Genomic DNA, 19,221 nt, shown 5'->3' on the forward strand with positions numbered 1-19,221 from the left:
AAGAGAAAGAGAGGTGGTTCTTAATGAAGAAGGGAAAGGTTGGCAAAGAAACGAGGCTATTCGTTCGTGACACCTTTCAGTGGCCAATACGCCAGGGTGGGTACGTTCCACTACATCACACGACAGGTGCAGTAAGCACAACGCTACACAGCCACGACAGACAGGAAAAACCAACAACACCTCTGTCGTCCCTATGTAACGAACGTTGCTGTGTTCGAAGCAGCCGGTGCGCACCAATTAGATCAGCAAAATGCCATCTTAACGTGCCTCATAAGGTTCTAAATCTACATCTCAACAGGTACTCAGCAAAATGCCGTCTTAACGCACCTCATGTGGTTCTAAATCTACATCTCAACAGGATGTCGGGAGATACATGCAACTACGAATAAACATCCCTTTCGACGGAACCTCCCTCCCTCCCTCCCGCGGCAAAGCCATTTTACAGGAGCAAAAATGAAAAAGCGTAGAAAGCAAGCATCAAAGCAAAACCAAAAAACGAAACTATAGGGCGGCAAGCAAAAGCCCGCAATACAACCACCGAACGGTAGAAGGCGTTGAATACGAGTGCGCAACTCTCACCGACAGACCAACAAAAAAAATGTTCATACATGAAGAAGCTTGCGTGAGCGCGTGTACACAACTCTAGCTCAGAAGTTAGTGCGGTTGAGCATTCTGCAAAAAAATATTAAAAAAAAAAGAATAGAACAGAAGCGCGGATAATAGTGAGAGGGAAGGCGGAGGAGGAAGGAGGGGCGCATCGAGACAGAAGCGGCCCCCAGACTTTCAAGAAATAAAGAAGAAAAACGGAACCAACAAGCAAGAACGCAATGGAACTGAAAAATCGGTGGGGGGGGGGGGGGGGGGGGGAGCGAACTGCTTGCTTTCGCTGCGTGAATGGCGAGTCGCGGTAAGCTGGGCCGACGCATTCACAAACTCGGCCGCACTACTTGGGCCAGTCGCGCACACAAGCTCTCTCTCAGAAGCGCCGAGCGAAGCTGTCTTTTGCATATTCTGAAACGCGCACTCTCCTACGTGTATAGGAGAGGCAAACGCGTGGTTCCCGCTCGACGCTGCTTTGTGGTCAACGAAATGGTTTCTTGCAGGTCTCATCTCCCATTCGCTTAAATTTTTTTTCTCTCTCTCAAGACCTTGCCTGCTCTTTTTTTTTTTCCTGTATATTTACATATTTTTTTGTCTTTCCATTTCATGTGTGAAAGGCGCACACCCGCTTTCACACATACGTATGTACCTGAATTATTTCGCTTGTTTTTTTTCTTCTCTGTCTGTCTTTTCTTTCTTTATCTCTTCCTTTCTTTCTTTCTTTCTTTCTTCCTTTCTTTCTTTCTTCCTCTCTTTCTTTTTGCGCATTTTCTCTACTTCTGCCGCATTCTCGCTTCTCCCCGCAGGTATGCACCTACATGTGCATCATTTAGCGATTCTCCCTCTCCTTCACTACCTTTCTCGCTAATTGCGAACTCAGCGAGGAACAACTTTTCAACCTTCGCGGCACCGAAAAAAGGAAAACTACACTACTTGCCCGCAGGAATCACAAAAGAAACGCTATTACGACAGCAGCACAGAATCCAAAAATAAAAGCAAAAAAACAAAAGAAGAGGGAGAGGTGATCAACATACAACTGTATGCGAGTGATCAATATTCGCAGACTGAGATTCACAGAAATGCTGGCAGGAATACCGACCTTTTGCTAATAAAACAAAATCGTCGGCTTTAACGTCCAGCAGATTGCACAGTGTGGAGCTTATCGTGCAGGACGTCCGTAAGCGCGGACAAGGAATTGATATTGACACTATCGGCTTCTTTAACGTACGCCCCAAGGCACTATACACTACCTTTGTCTTTTCTCTTTTTTTTTTTGCATTTCCTCCACTGCAATCCGGCCGCCGCAGCAGGGATTCAAGCACGCGACCTTTTCTCCAGATCAGCAGAACAACGCCGCAGGCACTGAGCCACGCGCTTTATCGCTTGCTCACGCGAGAAGGTCTCGTCTTGGCGAGACGCAATCCAGTAATTTAATTTTCTTTATCTTCGGTGAGATCAGTTGTACAGGCAAGTACAGATATCACCTCGGCGAAACTGTCAAGTAAAACTATATTTTCTTTTATTTAGTCTCAAAAGGTGAGAACTTTTTGATACGAAATAAAAAGAATACATATGTTTAACGGTCTTGAACGTATAAACGAGGCATCCCTTATCGCACTGATTCACCACGCACTAAAGCACGACAGGGCGAATAAAAAGGCGGCTCGTACTCGTACAAAAAAAAATATAAAAAAACTATTAGGCTAGAATTGTTCGTACGAGCGAATTTGAGCCAATCCTGATGCAGGACACGTAGTTATGAAGGCTGCCCGCCTATAGTAAAGAAAACTTGCGACTGAAAAGCTTTGCGAATTCGGTTGCAGAGTTAAAGAGGGACGTTGAGGATAGGGGATCGCATTCCGGAAGCTTTTCGTTCGTAAGTACTACAGCACTCTGTCATTGATCCAACGCCTTCGCTAATAATATGTCCAGCATCAGGATTTTGCTTCACTATACTTGCTCTCACGAATAAGTCTAGCGTGGGAGCGTCGTGTGAAAACGTGAATAAGGTGCTCGATACTTCACGCACACTGAGCGTGGCGCCACGGCGCATGCGCAGGTAATCCGAAACTATAGCTGTCCCCACGCGCTACGGCCACACCAAGCACTATACAAACGGCACATCCACAATTTTCAGGCATGCGTGTCGGCGCATGACACGTGCATTTTTACCACGCATGCGCGTAGCACCAGGCATGTAGCAAATAAAGCATCAATCATTACCCGAAGGCTTATTTTCAATACATAGCGACGAGCATTTCTATTCCAGCGACTTAAAGACTTGCACATGGAGCCCAACCACCGTGCCACATCAAGGGAAGTTAGAATACCTTGCTCAGTATCATTTCTGGCCATGGATGCTAAACTTGGACAAAAAGAAAGACAACCAAGTGGTATTTCAGTTAAAGGCTAATTAGTATAGGAATTAACTAAATAGTAATTGGTCTGCTGAACGGTAAACTTAAAACTCGCATCATCGTGTCAGAAACGTCACTAATAATCATGCGGATATGTCCCTCGCGCATAAGTCGTAATTGTGAGGTACAACCTTGCCGCATAAAAGATTATACGTTGTGCATTACAGGGCCAAATAAAGATTTTGAGTGTACCGCTATTTCTGTTCTTGTTGTCCAAACTTAGCAACAAGAATTCAGGCTGGTACGAACGGTTAAGACGAGCCTGCTAATGGAAGACTAAGCCTTTTTCCCAAGTCCATCCAGCTACTGCAGACGCACGCACACACACACAGAGAGAGAGAGAGAGAAAGGCAGAGCTGTAACACAGAAAATCCGAGTACTCCTTTACTGAGACGATAAAAAAGCAAGAAAAAAACAGAAAAAAAAATAATCGAACGTAAACAACGCACAGACATGCGAGCAGAGATGGGAGAAGTCTTGCCCCAGGTAAAGCTCAAATGTTAAACCGTAGATCATGCTTCCAGAACCGTTTCTATGCATTTCTCTCTCTCTTCTTTTTCTTTTTTCTTTTTGCACGTTCACGACATCAGCAGGCCACGACTAGCGGGGAAGCTATAGGGCCGCCCCGGTCGTAAGAAAAGCCGCTTAGAAATATCCTCTAACGGGCTTGGAATCGCAAGCCCTGGGGCAGAAAAAAAATGCCGACAGGGGAAGGGGAGGATGTCGTCCTCGGAAGAGGATTCACACGACAGTCACACAAACTCGGACATCCTTCGTCCGAGTTTGTGTGAAAAAAAAAAAAGAAAGAGAAAACGGCCCGCAGGTGGGAAAACAAGAAACGCGTGAAGATATTAAGCGCATCCAGCACAGCTGGTTCTTTAGAGCCAACGACGGCGCACTTTTGGGGGGGAAAGAGCGCACGCGAACAGAATAACAAGAAACAAACAAAGCGTAATACGAGAAGAAACAGACTGGCCCGGAGGACTCGAGAGGTGCCTGTCACGACGGGCGAACAAACGCAACAAACAAAACAAACGAGAAAGAATCCTCGCCAAAACACAAAAATAAAGAGAAAAAAAGCGGGACGCGCGCGTCTCAAACCCAACCTCTAAGCGAGCAGTCAAAATGGGAGAAAGGAAGGAGTTTGAGTGTCGACGTCTCAAAAAATATAACAACAAAATAAAAGAAAGAAAAAGAAAGCGCCATTGAGGAGGCGTTCACGCGGCGACGACAGGAGTGCGAAGAACGTGACAGTCGTGATGACGAGTAATCTCGGAGTTATGGACTTAGGACGAGATAGACCGAGAGCTCGAGAGAAAGAAAGAAAGAAAGAAAGGAGGCACAACGAATAGAATTTCGTGACCGCGAGAAAGGTACACACGCCTCTATCTCTCTCTCTGTTTTACCATGCGCACGTGCATCAAACTTGTGCTGGTCGGCTAGGCATGCGCGAAACCACCAGACTGTGCGCGGCACAAGCTTCCAGCTTTTTACGCACTACGGCTGTTACGCACAGCTGCTGCAGTGTGTGGTATGGTTTGCTATACCCCCCCCCCCCCCGCCCACCACCTTCCTTCTCCTCCCGTTACCGCGAAAAACGGGGCTACGCGAAGGGACAAAACTGAGAGGACCGGACGGGTCGAGACGCACTCCCTCCCTGGTCCCTGGGTCCCCCTGCCGCCATCGCCTGCTAACCAGCACCACCGCGAACCTCCGCTGAGCGTCGTCATGGCATCAGTCAAGCAGGTCACCGCCCTCCTGGTCCTCGTCGCCGGCGTAGTGCTTGCGTTGATCACCACAACCACAGGTAAACGATTGTATGTATAAGCCGTATAGTCGGTCGTTGATCTCGAAAGCGTAGTTGCGCGGCATAGAGAGAGAGAGAGAGAGAGGAATACAGGAAGGCAGGGATGTTAACCAGTCGATAGTCGGGTTGGCTACCCTACGCTGGGGGATGGGAGAAGGGGAAGAGAGAGAAGGGGAAGAGAGGGAAGGTGTAGATACGTGTACGGACAGCACTTGAGTTAAAGCCGCTCGCGCAAACCAGAAGTTCTGAGAGAACACAAAAGTGCCTTCACCGCCTTCTGAGCCGACGATCGGTCGGGACGGTGCTCTAGTATTAGTTCTAACGAGACAAAGCGCACGATGAGAACGCGATGTGCATCGTCCTGCGTGTGCGACTGCGTTTTCTACGTGGGGCGTGTCTTCGTAGAGTACTATGCAGTACAACACCGTATCCATGACCACAGGTTAAGCGAGCTTCTGTACACAGTTTCGGCTGGAAAAAGTGCCGACACTGCAGGAAACCACGGTGGTTTAGTACTAGTACTTACCCATTTGTTCGCGAACATCGTGTTTGTCTCCAGGCAGTCCAACACTCTTCGGGGCCTTTATCACGCATTTCGGCGACACTAAGTGAGCTTAAGTCCAACTTGACGCATTACCGTCGAAGAGTGGAATTGGTCGTCGAACAGTGAAATTGCCTGTCAAAGCAGCTTCCTGAATATTCCCTAGATTCATTACCAAGTTCGAGTCGTGAAGAGCTGCACCACCGTGGTTACAAACCTCACATACGAACCACACCGCAGTGTTCTTTGCAAGGATTTTCGGGTCTTTTGATGACGGTTATTGCATTTAAGTTCTCTCGAACCCCTACTGCCAAAATGTGATACATGTCTCACAAGCCAAGTTAATCTAATCATTCGTGGTCAGCTTGTCATACCCCAGTGTCCTCATGTATCGGGGACGATTATATCAACAACTGTACCGTTTCACTCGCCATGGTGGCGCAGTGACTTCGACGCTGCAGGTCGCAACCCCAGGTCGCAAAAGATTATTCCAGAGACCCCCAACTACAGCGTGCCTCATAATACGATTGTGGTTTTGGCATGTTTTTAATTTAGTTCATTATGTGACTGTAAGCTTGCATTATTTAGGAAAGAAACTAGAACACATGAGCTATGCAGCGGCCACCGTCAGAAAGGAAATGGAAAAGCTGTTAAGTTCCCCGATGGCATATTGGCCGCACTTCGTTTTACATGTGTGTGGGTTAGGGGGGGGGGGGGGGGGGAGGGGGAGAAGTGGAGCGTACTGCAAATGTCCGCCCAGTGGAATCGTCCATTTCGCCTGCTGCTAAAGTGCTGATTGGCCGGGAGCGCCTGTCTCCTTCTGACGCGCTCCCAGCCCAGCCCATCGGAACTTAGAAGAAATGGACCTATCCACTACGTGGACACTTGCAGTATACACCCCCCCCCCCCCCTCCCGTAGAATTTAAGTACGGCCGCGTCCTTTTCCATTTGCTCTTTGACGGTGGACACTGCATATCGTCCGTGTAGCTGCAGCTACAGAGACAGACATGCTGCGCCATCTGGTGACACTTTACGAATCTCCAAACGATGCTACAGATAGACAGCCAGCTACATTAAAAAAAAAAAAAACTTCTTCGCGTAGCATTTGATTCCCACAGTGCGCGAGATCACCGCGACCTTTTGTTCGTTCTTTTTCGGAGACAACATGTCGAGCCGTGTCATGTCTCCCTAAATTGTGCTGCGCCGAGCGCCGTTTTAATTATATATACATTCTCTCCCACGCTCGCACCGCAGGTCAGAACATGCCTGAGCCGCCACCAGGACACGGAGGGTAAGTCGCTACCTGTGTAACGCCGTAACTTACGAACCCCCCGTTCTTTTTTTTCTCAGAGAGAGAGAGAGAGAGAGAGAGTTTAAACGGCGGGTCGGAGCCTCGACCCTGAATCTCATCACCCATCGTCACCAGCTTAGTCACGCCCACTGCTGGACGAAGGCCTCACCGTGCGATCTTCAGCAAACGCCCCCTGTCTCGCGGCAGCTGATTACATCTCGCGCGTGCAAATTTCCAAATTTCATCGCACCGCCTCACCCTCTGCCGTCCTCGACTGTGCCTTTCCCTCCCTTGGTAGAATCCGCTCTGCCACTCAAACGGACCGGCGGTTACCTTGCCCTGCGCATTACACGCGACCTGTCCGACTCAATATTTCTTCCCCTTAATTCCAACTAGAATATCGCTAACCACGTATGCTCTCTTATGCTCAGCGCTGATTCCGCAAAGAATTAAGAGCCAGTCACCGGCACACCCGCAGGTGTAGTACAGATGATTGACATAGGGTCAATTCGTAATATGAGCGCTGCCTCGTGTGTTAGCATACTCGGTAAGACAGCACTCACCCAGCAATAACGGTCAGCACAAAGTCCGCGAGCGTTTGCGAAGACAGCTTCGCCTTAAAATTGTCCTATGGGTGGGTTCGCACGTACGTATATATATATATATATATCTTCCAGCACGACAGCCGTGTGTTCTAACCGTGAGGCAACAATCGCGCGCTCACTTTTGTTGTGCCAACGTGAAACAGCTCTTCGACACGACGGGCGCGTGTGCCACGTTGACGCGGGAACAAAACGGGCGCAGAATAGCAAACCCATCGCTGGCTTTCGCGTAGTGCTGTTCTCTGCATGCACCTCCGTATACACGCTTTTCTTCCCTTAGCGAGCATCAAACATTCTTCAGCTCCAAGACGCACATGGTCGACACCCTCCTCAGTGATATCAGAGTTAATGAAGCGGACGCTTGGCAGATTTGGATTAGCACATTCCTTTGTTTTTGTTGTTGTTGTGGTTGTTGTTGTCTTTCCCACTCGAAAGGGCTGTCCATAAACGACCCTTGCGAAACGAACGACTTCAATGATTTGATCACCATTTGGCGACTGTTCGTCGCACCCTCCCACGTGATTGCGTATTTCTCGCGCTACCTTTCTGTGACAAGTACGTCCAACATGCCAAGAAACGAAAAAGAAAATAGTTTTGCTATCACCTTCGTCCTCTTGACATCAATGCGCCGGCGTACGGAGCAGTCCCATGCGTGAGCTGCCGGTTGCATTTCGGCGTAGCTTGGCAACGGCGCATTGCACGAGCCTGGAGTTGTGCGTGAAGGTTGCACGAGATTTAACGTTGCATAGCGACGAAAACAGAGACGCTTGCGCACATAGCATTCACTGGCATAGCATTAAGTCATCCGTTTCACGAAAGCTTCGCGTAACTTAGATTCCGAAAATGCCCCGTTCGATCTGCCTGTTTGTTTCTTCAAGAACTCCCGAGATAACGGCACAAGCTGCAATCAAAGTCATCAGATCCAAAGAAGGTGTGCGGAAATGCATCGTCTTCAACCTATAGGACAGAAATAGCACGCTGCAATCCGAAGTCCTCAACGTGCATTAACTTAGGCATGGGAGCGTGTCACGTCTTTCTTTCTTTCTTTCAGACCCGGACCATTCGGTTTCGGGGCTCCCGGCCAGTTTGGTGGCGGCTTCCGCGGGCGCCGATCAGACTTTGACATGGCCGGGTGAGCGAAGGAATTTTTTTTTTGGGGGGGGGCGGGGGGGGTTCGTTTTTATTCGTTATTTTTGGAGGTGGGGGGGGGGGCAACGAATTCAATAGTGAAAAATATTTCGAGGTAACAGTTTCTGGCTTGCTTTATCTTTCTTTTTATTGGGAGCCCGGCTCTCAATTGGGCTGCAAAAAGTATGTCTCTCTTCCTCACCGTACCTTACTTCGCCTCTGTCTCAAATCTCCCCTCCACCTCAAAAAGATGTACGTAAATAAACACACTTCCAATAACACGTACTATGCATCGAATAAAGCCGCCAAAATATTGTTTTCTTTTTCTTCTCTGCTCCACTGTAACGCTATTTTGCTCGCGCAATCGAATGTAAGGAAAAATACCACGTGCTTCGAGCCCCCGTATGCAGCATTTATTGTACACAGAAATTCATTTACCAAATGGCCAATAACTGAGAGGGAGTGTTTGGCGGTTCATATCCATTAAATATACTTAACGCCAGCAACGGATGTCGTACGTACGTGAAAACCGTTTGTTATTATTATTATTATTATTATTTCAAAACATACATACACATGGCAGGAAATGGAAGGCAAGGAGCAGGCTGGCAACTGCCACTGAAAGGGGCACAACGCCTGCCTACACTTCGGAAAGGAGGAGACAGGCGAAGAGAAATGAAAGATAAGAGGAAGGGGAGGAAGCAGGAAAGAAAGTGGAAGATTACAAATCTGAAAGAATAAAGTAGAGCACACACAGCACAGGTTGCACACAGTATAGGCCAGTCACTGCAGATCGAGCTACTACAGAATGTTAAAATAGATTCGCGTCTGAGCGACTGTCATTTGAAAATTGTAATAGGCTACAAACGTGAACCTAAGTAAGTTTCTTTCAGGAAAGTAAGAGGAGCGCTATGGCCACCTCATCTCGCGTCGAAACACACAACCACTGGGGTACAAACATTCGCGAGCGTCGTACACCGCGGGCCAAGCAGACGACAGGCCTGTGTTCTTTATTCGAACTCCCGATATGTGTACGATGCAACATGTCCCTGCCCTTGGAGAGACGTTGGCGATATCGTGCCGGAGCCTCCCGCCTTGACCGTCCACTGTTCCAACGCTTTCCAGTTTTCACCGTCCTTGCTCTTGTATGCGGTTTTAGCGGGTGTGTTGTTTCCGGTTTATTTGTTGTTTTGTGGTGTGGGGGCTTAAGAGGAAGCTTGAACATCGAGACATCCTATCCCAAATAGGGTGAGAATGGGGGTAATTATTTTCCTTGGCATTGACTGCACGAATTCGATTACTTATGCTGCATTTAAAATGAAAATGTTAAGATATATACCGACCGTGTGCAGCGATTCCTTCTTTCATTTATTTGTGAAATCAACGTTGTTACGAAAATTGCTAAAAGTTGCAAAATTTTAATACACGTACATCAGTGACAACTGTATAACTCAGCATTAAAAGCTGACATTTCTGTACAGTCCACCTATTGAGGCACCTAAAGCGGACAAAATTGGTACATTATAGTGCAGTGTGCAATAGGCTAGTTATTCGTAAGTAAGGAAGACCTGTGCAAAACTCTCGTAAGCATTGCAAAAAAAATCATGCATGCTGTAAACTCATACATCACCTTCGTCCGCATTAAATTCTCCAGCAGATCCAGCTTGGACAACACCAATATTTGGTTTCGGTGCAGAGTTACCAGAGTATAAACTTATGGTTTATGTTTTCCTTTATTACTTACAAATTAAAAAAAAATATTTAGACCATCAATCAACGTTCTGCTTCCCTAATCAATAGAATTTACCAACTTTATCTCTCAAATGCAACATTTTTTTCACATCGGTTGGGCGCGCAGTTGTCCACTGTGAGGGTTTCTGTGTTTCACGCGTATTAGAATAGAAAAAAGGAACATCGCAGTCGGCCCCCAAAGTAGGGAGCCATCTTAAAGCGGAGTTAGGCCTAACCTAAGCCTTTTATCTATTTCCCTCGAAGGTACCGCCAGCAGGCGCGCCAAAAAAATTGTTTTCACGTCGGTTGGGCGCGCGGTTGTCCACTGTGAGCGTTTCTGTGTTTCACGCGTATGAGAATAGAAAAGAAAAATCGCACTTGGTTCCCAAATATATGCCTCGATCTGTTAGCAGAGTTAGGCCTAAGCTAAGCCTTTTGTTTATTTTCCTCGAAGGTACCGCCAGGAGGCACGCCGGGAGGCGCAGGGACCGTTCCGCGGCCGACGGGAGGCCTACTTCGGCATGCAGGACGAATAGAGCGCTCGGCCGACACTCAGCGAAGACCTGCTACGCATCGCAGCTGCAGCTGCTTGCCGAACGCGTAGCGCATCAACGTCGTCACCCACGGCGAAAAATCGAGGGATGTCTCGCGTCCGCGATACGTCGGCGTTCTTGTATAAGAGGAAAGGGTCATAAAGGAAATGAAAACACCAAAACGACGTCTTGTGTCATTGCGCTTGACTTCTGGACACAGTGTCTCGTTTGCACGATGACAGAGAGCTACATACAGAGACAGAAGGCGGCTTCCAGCGAGAAACCGGTAGCCCAACTTCGCACGCTCTTAATACACTGATTTGGAGTCGACGACCACGTGAACGCTGGCCAGCACATTGCACGAGGAACCGTACTGGGATCGCTGTTTGTCTGCTCAGACATTTTTTATCTTCTGCAACTTCGAATTTCACTTTCAATTTATTTATATCATACGAGGATGCATAGTATAACGCTAAAGATATCATTGAAATTCAAGAATTCCATTCGGCTGACACTATATATATATACGTGCATCACAAGCATCAATGACTATGAACTCTCTGCAGTGTCCTCAAGCACGCACATGCCTTCTGTAGTCTACACTTCCCGGTCTATAGATCTTCACCCGATCTCGGATATACAGCAAGCCTATAGGCGTTGTTCCGCTGCAGCAAATGAACTCTGAGAGGCTTTTCAACACAGCCTGAAAAGCGTACACCGTATAATTCTCTTTTAACAATCTCTACTCGAAGAACTTCAGTTTGGCCTAGTTGGTGTTTACTGCGTAATTGCATATCATATTGACCGAAAATAAAGAAGGGGACAGCGGAAGGGAACGCAAAAAAACAACACGGGCGGTGTCCCGCCCATGCCGTTTTTGTGTTCTATTCCGCTGTGCCCGTCTTTATTTGCTGTCAATATGATGTAAAATCCCTACCAGATACACCAATCCCCGCGGGGCAACATTCACGTAAACGACCGGCAACATTTACAACCTCAACGCGCGAATGTAGCCCGACATTTACTTAGACACATCCCTGGCAAAGCCTCCCTCCGACCTCTGCCGGCATTTTATTGCATCACTTTGCGAAAGGAACTCCGCCATCAGGCCGCAGGGGCTTCAATTCGTCACTGCGCTCCGCGAAACGCAGGGTCCCTAAACACGGCGAACGCGAGCCTTCGGGCTTCGCCGCAATGTCCCAAACACCACTCTCCTCCTATGAGCGAAGACCCTCAAGGTGCGGGCAACAACCCTTTGCCACCGTGCACTTACGTTAGACCTCGTTATATTCAGAAAAAAAAAGAAAGGGGGACCGTGCATATGCAAAGCGCCGGCGACGTACGCGAGTTGGCCAGGGAAGCCACACTCCTGCCGAGTCCGGCCGAACCCGTACCGTTGCACCCAGACGACGGACATTGCGCAGCATCTGCGACCGAAATCTCATCAAGGCGCCGACGAATCACGTTGGGCAATTTCCGCGCAGGTACGCGACTGGAACAACCCACGCGCGATCTCTCAATGCAAACACAAACACAGGCGAAGAAGACCCGCAAGTTTAGTACGGTTGCCGTTATACACTGCAAATCTCGTTCCAAAGAAGTTTCAGCGAAGAGAATTTTTTTTTTTTTTTGCAAGCATGTTCCACTTATTTCACGGAACACACGTGGAACGATATTCAGGTATTATAGTTGTGCAGCAGTAGTATAACAGCATTGCACATTGGCAAACAGAATACAGGCCAACTCCCCGAATTGTTTAGTAATGTTTACGAATTTGAGCTGCGCCTACAACTTCAGGAATGTTGCGTCACGTTTTTTTTTTTTTTATGAGAACTAAATTCTACTCGCGTAAAATTTTTTTTTGAAGCTCTTGACAGATACGGAGTGGAGCGAAATCGCAGGATATGTGGGCAGAAAAAAAATGTTCCGATGGCATCTGGGCCGCCTTATAGCCGCGCAAGAGAACGTTACCAGAGGGGTACCTGTTTCGAGCAAGTTTATTCGGACAAATTCCTGAAGCAGGCAGAATCGGCGGCAGCAAAGTTGGCGATGAATTCACTGGTCACGAAAGGATGTTGTCAGTCTCTGCTGTTCCAAATTTGCTACTTCGTGTGTGCTACGTCTCACTGGTATATCACCGTTAGCAAAGCGTGTAAACGTTCTGCAAGTAGTGCGTGCTCAGAGCACACCAAGATGCGTGCTATTCAGCCCCTGCCCCCACCCCCCCCCCCCCCCCGCGATGTCATATCCCTGGGATGTCTACGAATTCCGAAGCTCACAAATTGGCATGTATGATATAGTAGTGTACGGGCTGATCATTCTTAAGTTTTACTGAATTTTTGAAGCTTGCCTGTTGCAGATAACATAATTCTATAGTCATTGAGCTGGATTATTCAGGGAGGCGGAAAACATATTGAACTAGTTAAAACATTCACTAATTCATTTCTTAATTAATTCCTTCACAGCACATACTGTAATTTACGAATTGAAGCGGGTGAGTTCGCAAGGTATACCCACTTGGAATTAATTTTCAGAATGACACCGGTTTGGAGGTATGAGCCCTCAAACTCGATGTAAAAATGCCCTATTGTTACACTTACTTTTTTTTAACAAAACGCCCTTTTACGCAAGTAACTGGAACGCCAATATATTTCGTCCAACATTTTGGAAAATAGTATCTCGAAACTGGCGTCCTCCTGGAAACTCGTTTCAGATAGATACGCCTGGCAACCTCATCGGCTACATTTCGTAAATTGCACTGTGCGCTGCAATTATTAAGTTAATTAGTGAATTTCTTTTTAATTAAGTAAATTAGTGTTCCGATTTCTAACGCTGCTCCACCTCTTCGAATAATCCAGCTCAATGCTAAGAACTACGCTATCTCCCATCTCCATTTTTTAAAAATTCCGTAGAACTTAATGAACACTCTGTATATTATAGTATTACGGTACGGTGAAGTTACGAGATTAAAGTAGAGACAGTAGCAGAAGCCGATAGTATCGACCAAAGGACATTGGTTCCGCATAGTTTTCCATCTTGTAGTAGGCGAACAATTTATGCAAATCTTTTCCACTAACTTTCGCGGGAGCTTCGGGGAATGAGATTACGAATGGAGCCCTCGAGACTAACCCTTCTTCAATCCGACCTTTGTTCGACGTAACCCAATATTAATTTAGTAATTCGACCAAGAAAAAGAAAGAGCAATACTGAATCGATTCTTAAAGCAAACCCACAAAACAGGTATGAACTTAAGAGGAAGCTTTACCTCGGTGTCAACTCCGATGGCGCCCATTCAAATATGCGCAAAACGCAGAAATGCTTTTATGGGGCAACCTCTGGTCCGATTTGAACTAAATTCACTGCATTTAACAAAAAACAAGTTATATTACAGTGACTGCGGAAAGCGGAATCTCGATTTATGCCCTGGATTTTTTGTACAAATAGTGAGAAATATTGGTAAGTTTCAAAAAAGAAAACGAAGCACGGTGCTTACAAGTCAGTAAGTCTGCACTAAAAACAGATCTCGCGGTTCGGTAAACTGAATCCGTTAGAGCACTTAAAGCGGCCCAACTTGATGCCTCATTTTACGTGAATTTGGTACAAGGTTTACGGAGGTTTCGCAAAAGTTCTGCTCGCGTATTAGCGGCGTAATTGTGGGCCATGTATGATGCATCAATTTCGTTTTCTTTGCATGCACTATTAGATGGAGCTTAGAGACTTGTGACATCGTTTTTCATTGCTGAGTTACAGAGTCGTAAGTTTGATGGTTTCGTTTCCTGAAAATTATCAACTTTCAACAATCTTCAGGTAATGAAATTGCTGGCCTAAATCAAAATTCGGCTCGCAGCAGTCACTATTCATTTTTTTTTTCTTCTTTTGAATGCAACAAACCTCATCAAATTTGGTGGAGTGCTTATTGAGAAAAACGATTTCTCCGTTCCCACGTATTTAGATAGGACTCTCCCCCCGAGCTGAAGCTTCCTCTTAAGCGGCATTAGCAAACTGCGCTTCTGCGATAGCAAAGCAACCGCTCTTGTCGTGAAAGGATGCTTGCTTGGTAAGCCATAAAACGAAGCAAGAAAAGAACAACTGGCAAAGACAAGGCCCTCAAGTTACAGAAGCAGCTCACCGTGAAGTCACAGATTTCGACAGTGTTTGCTCGGGCGTAGTTGTTGAACAGCCGACGACCGGTAGATAGAGTTATAAAGAAAAAAGAGACTCAACCTAGCAAGTGTGGATACCTCTTACCAAATCACAAGGACTCGCATATGGCAAGGATGCTAAGAAATATCTGGCGGAACACTGACACAGAAGCGCAGGCGCTTGGGCCCGAAATTTAAGAGGGAACGATCGGCTATTATTTTCTCAGTAGTAATGGACCATTTCTCGCCAGATTATAGCGGGGGAAAAAGAAGTGTGTTCAAAGAGTACTTTACCAACGTAAACAAGTTTAGCGCTGCTCTTTGGTGTCCCTTTAATCTCCGGGCCACAGGTTCGACCCCCGCGTTTGGGCGCCAGAGCGCGGAGACGTGGCGTTTGCCGACTCATCCGCGACGCCCATAAATATGACGCCGAGAAGAACTCGGAGAAGGCAGCCGAGGTTTCGTAGCAAATCCGAAAAAGCTGTACCGACGAAGCTATGGCCCGCTTCCTTCGTTAGGACGCTCCGTAAGTCCTCGTTATCTCGACGCAGGTCGGCCCGGGCCACGGGCGGTAACAGGCCCAGAAGAAAGACAGGGGAGCACCGTTCCGCAGATTGCAAAGGAAAGCTTATGACGCATTGACCTTCTATACGTTCGTTAACATGGGTGTGTAAAGCCTCGCTGCAAATTATTCACACGTTATTTACATGCCACAGCGCAGGCTACAGGCATCAGATGACAGGCTCATGAGATGCGACACCCGACGCCTAAGATTGGCGAGCTGAAACGTGCCAACATCTGCAGAATTTCATAAAGTACTAGTATACTGCAGAGCTGCAAGTTCACATAAATTGTTGTAATCGCAGATGCCGCCACTGAGACTTTTTTTTTCACGGCAGTTATCGTTTTATTTTTATTTTTACCGACGTCAAGCGACACTGCTCACGAATCAGCAGGGCACGAGGCTTTCGTGTCACTGAAGCAAATTAGGGACTAATAATCAGGCCATTCACAGCACCAGACCTAAAAGTCTATCTCTTTTTTTTTAACATCGCTGACCATGGAACTTCAGCTTCTCACCATTGATATCTGCATAGACAGCGTCAGAGGCCAAACGGCGAAGCAGCCGGGTTGGACTTACCTGCAAGGAGAAAAACAGACAAATTAAGGATGACTGACAATCTAATTGATTGATTGATTGATTGATTGATTGATTGATTGATTGATTGATTGATTGATTGATTGATTGATTGATTGATTGATTGATTGATTGATTGATTGATTGATTGATTGAGTAGCAACTTGATTGGCGGCAAATACGAACGACAAGCGCCTGAATCAGGAGCAGTAATTAAAGCTTACACGAACTTGTTGCTTCGATTACAGAACGACAGCGAATCAAGCCAGTTGGAACAAATCCACGATGATCAGCACGTATAAACTGGCTATCAAGAACAGGAAAACAATTAACAAGACATTGTCCTAATAGCTGAGCAGTTATTGGAACCGCAGGAAATAATTTTTATATATGGCGATGAACAAGAAGGAATACTGGCAATCGCGTAAGGTATCATTAAGAGCTCAAAATATTTTACGCGATAAAAAGTATCACATGCGATCCAAGTGAAAAATATTTCCTTTCAGCGCAACCGATGGTTGGCTCACGCACCTGTCGTCACATTTTGCAATGTGGTAAGCTTTCACAATTTCACGAATAGTGATCTTGCATTTTTAAGCTGAAGATCTTGCGCCTTCCCATGAATATATATATATATATATATATATATATATATATATATATATATATATATATATATAAATTGTGAAAGCTTACCACATTGCAAAATGTGACGACAGGTGCGTGAGCCAACCATCGGTTGCGCTGAAAGGAAATATTTTTCACTTGGATCGCATGTGATACTTTTTATCGCGTAAAATATTTTGAGCTCTTAATGATACCTTACGCGATTGCCAGTATTCCTTCTTGTTCATCGCCATATATAAATATTATATATATATATATATATATATATATATATATATATATATATATATATATATATATATATATATATATATATATATATATATGTTTCCAGGGACGACAAGGCCACAATTTGTACATGACCGAAGGGGTAGTTGGAGAAGTATGGGAAAGGCCTCTGCAGCGGGCTTAACCAGGCTGATGATGATGATGATGATGATGATGATGATGATGATTATGATGATGATGATGATGATGTATTGAGGACCCGAACTGAGAAGTGCACGAGTAGCGTTGAAGATTAATATGCAAATGACTAAGGTAATGTTCCACAGTTTGGAAAGGGAACAAGAATTCATGATCGCCAGTCAATCTCTCGAGTCCTATCCAGGCCAAGTACTCACAGGGGTCTCTGATCATGAGAAGGAAATTTAAAGAAGAATACTAACGGGGTGAACTGCGTACGGCAGGCGTTGGCCAATCCTGACTTAGAGCTTATCATGCAGTGTCGTTGAAAAGAAACGTTCACAATCATTTAATTTTGTACACGTCTTACACGACGTCATCAACAACAGCAGAGCTCTCTGCAATATTGTCTTTGTTACGCTACATAAATTCAATGCAAAAAGGGGAACAATGGGTCATCCTTTGTGACTCGCAGGCAGCTTTGTCCTCACTTTATAGTGACATCAGCAATTCGCAAAACATGGCATGAGTTTCAGTCTAGCTAAGTGGCCGGAGTTTGTGTTCACTTTAGTGCACATATGTGACTGGGCTTTGTGCTGCTATGTACCTTAGTTGACTTTCAGTTTTAGTGTGAAATTAGTGTACTTATGTGAATGAGATTTCTGCTACGAGTTCCATTATTTTTATTATGATTTATTCTTTTTTAAATCAATATGTGAAAAGGAGTAGCCGGCGCCCAATTAAAGGCGACAACATCTCCTAAACACCATATAATAAAAAACATCGTCGAATTTTACCGGCGCCAACATATGGGTCAGAAACTTGGATGTCAAGAAACAAGCTCGAGGACAAGTCTCGCGCAAAGAGCGATGGAAGGAAAAATGTTACGGTTAAGATACAGGAAGAGAGCGGTGTGGTGAATAAGGCAGCAAACGGAGAAACCGATGTTCTAGTTCACAATAAGCGAAAAAAAAAATGAAGCTGGGCCAGCCATGTAATGTGTAGGCCAGAAATTTATATATTCTTTAATTTTCTGTAAATATATAAGTTAGAGTTACAGAATGGATGCCGAGAGAACGGAAGTGCAATCGAGGGCGGCTGAAGAGTACGTGGGGCAATCAAATTATAATATATATATATATATATATATATATATATATATATATATATATATATATATATATATATATATATAATGACCCAAAAATACTGCAGTTTACGGCACACCAGCCACCATGTTGTGGCCCTGAGCTTAAATATAAAAGTCACATGTAGCTATTACTGCAGCGGCTTGCCTTGTTCTACCTAGCCGCTAGTGTATAGTTGGCTGCGACATTAACGTCAAGATGCAGCCCGTTTTCTGTCTTTTTTAAGTTTTCCTGCAACAAGGACACCCATGTAGCAGAAGCATATCTAACGCGTTGTGGTTGCACAAAGCGCCTCTAGATGTCTCCACCAGCGTTTCTGCTGCCGCCTACAGCTCCCGAAAACTCTCCTTTTTTTTTTCTCTCTCGCGTTTCCAATAAAAAATCAACTGTTGAAACACATCGCATGTCGCTTGTTTTCAAATCCTTGGTCACGCCTTTCTAAGCGCCGATCATCGTGAATTACTTCGGTTGCCTGAATTTTGTAAAGACTTACGCTCACAACAACATAAGTGTCGTTCAAAGCCATCTCTAAGCTGTTAAATGCGCCTGCTTTGAAAATTCCTTGTTTGCCTGAAATTCAAGAAATTGCGATATTGCGTTTTTGCCACGGTCACGCAGCCGTAGAATTAGTATTTCGATTCTTTGTGTCTGCGTGCTATTTCTCAACCTGGGCAAAATGTTAGAGGGCATAAATAAGAAAAAAATAACAACACTTCGAACATTTGCCACTCGAATATAACGTTTCTTTATTGATTTCTGGTATATTGTTTATTTCTTTACGTACAAACAGTTCGCAAGCATTGAGCAAACCGATAGACGTAGGCTTGTTCTTGGTTCAAAGAGGTAAAGTTACGTAATGAAAATTCGAACAGTATAAACAACACCGCGTAAAAGCCATAAATGTATACAAACTGCAATGACGTTCCCCATACGTGCACAGTGTCTTTTAAATGAGGCTCATTTTACTCGGACTGGTTCAACGATTGCCAAAAGGGACACTGGGCCAACTATTGGCCAACATTTGCCACACGAATATAACATTTCTTTCTTGATTTCTGGTACATTGTTTATTTCTTTACTTACACACAGTTTGCAAGCATAGAGCAAACCG

The 19,221-nt window shown here is 45.5% G+C and overlaps 2 protein-coding genes across 2 annotated transcripts in view; one reads left to right on the top strand and one right to left on the bottom strand.

Annotated features, from left to right (window-relative positions):
- Positions 1-19,221, bottom strand: part of LOC142587970 (beta-1,4-glucuronyltransferase 1-like) — a 365,814-nt gene that overhangs the window by 235,214 nt on the left and 111,379 nt on the right. The window lies entirely within an intron of this gene.
- Positions 4,429-10,832, top strand: LOC142587964 (uncharacterized). The gene is made up of 4 exons (XM_075699364.1): positions 4,429-4,824; positions 6,620-6,656; positions 8,310-8,390; positions 10,572-10,832. The coding sequence occupies exons 1-4, from the start codon at positions 4,551-4,553 to the stop codon at positions 10,651-10,653; spliced, it is 474 nt and encodes a 157-aa protein (XP_075555479.1). The 5' UTR covers positions 4,429-4,550; the 3' UTR covers positions 10,654-10,832.

The sequence above is a fragment of the Dermacentor variabilis genome, chromosome 7 (assembly GCF_050947875.1).
Source record: "Dermacentor variabilis isolate Ectoservices chromosome 7, ASM5094787v1, whole genome shotgun sequence".
Lineage (NCBI taxonomy): Eukaryota > Metazoa > Arthropoda > Arachnida > Ixodida > Ixodidae > Dermacentor > Dermacentor variabilis.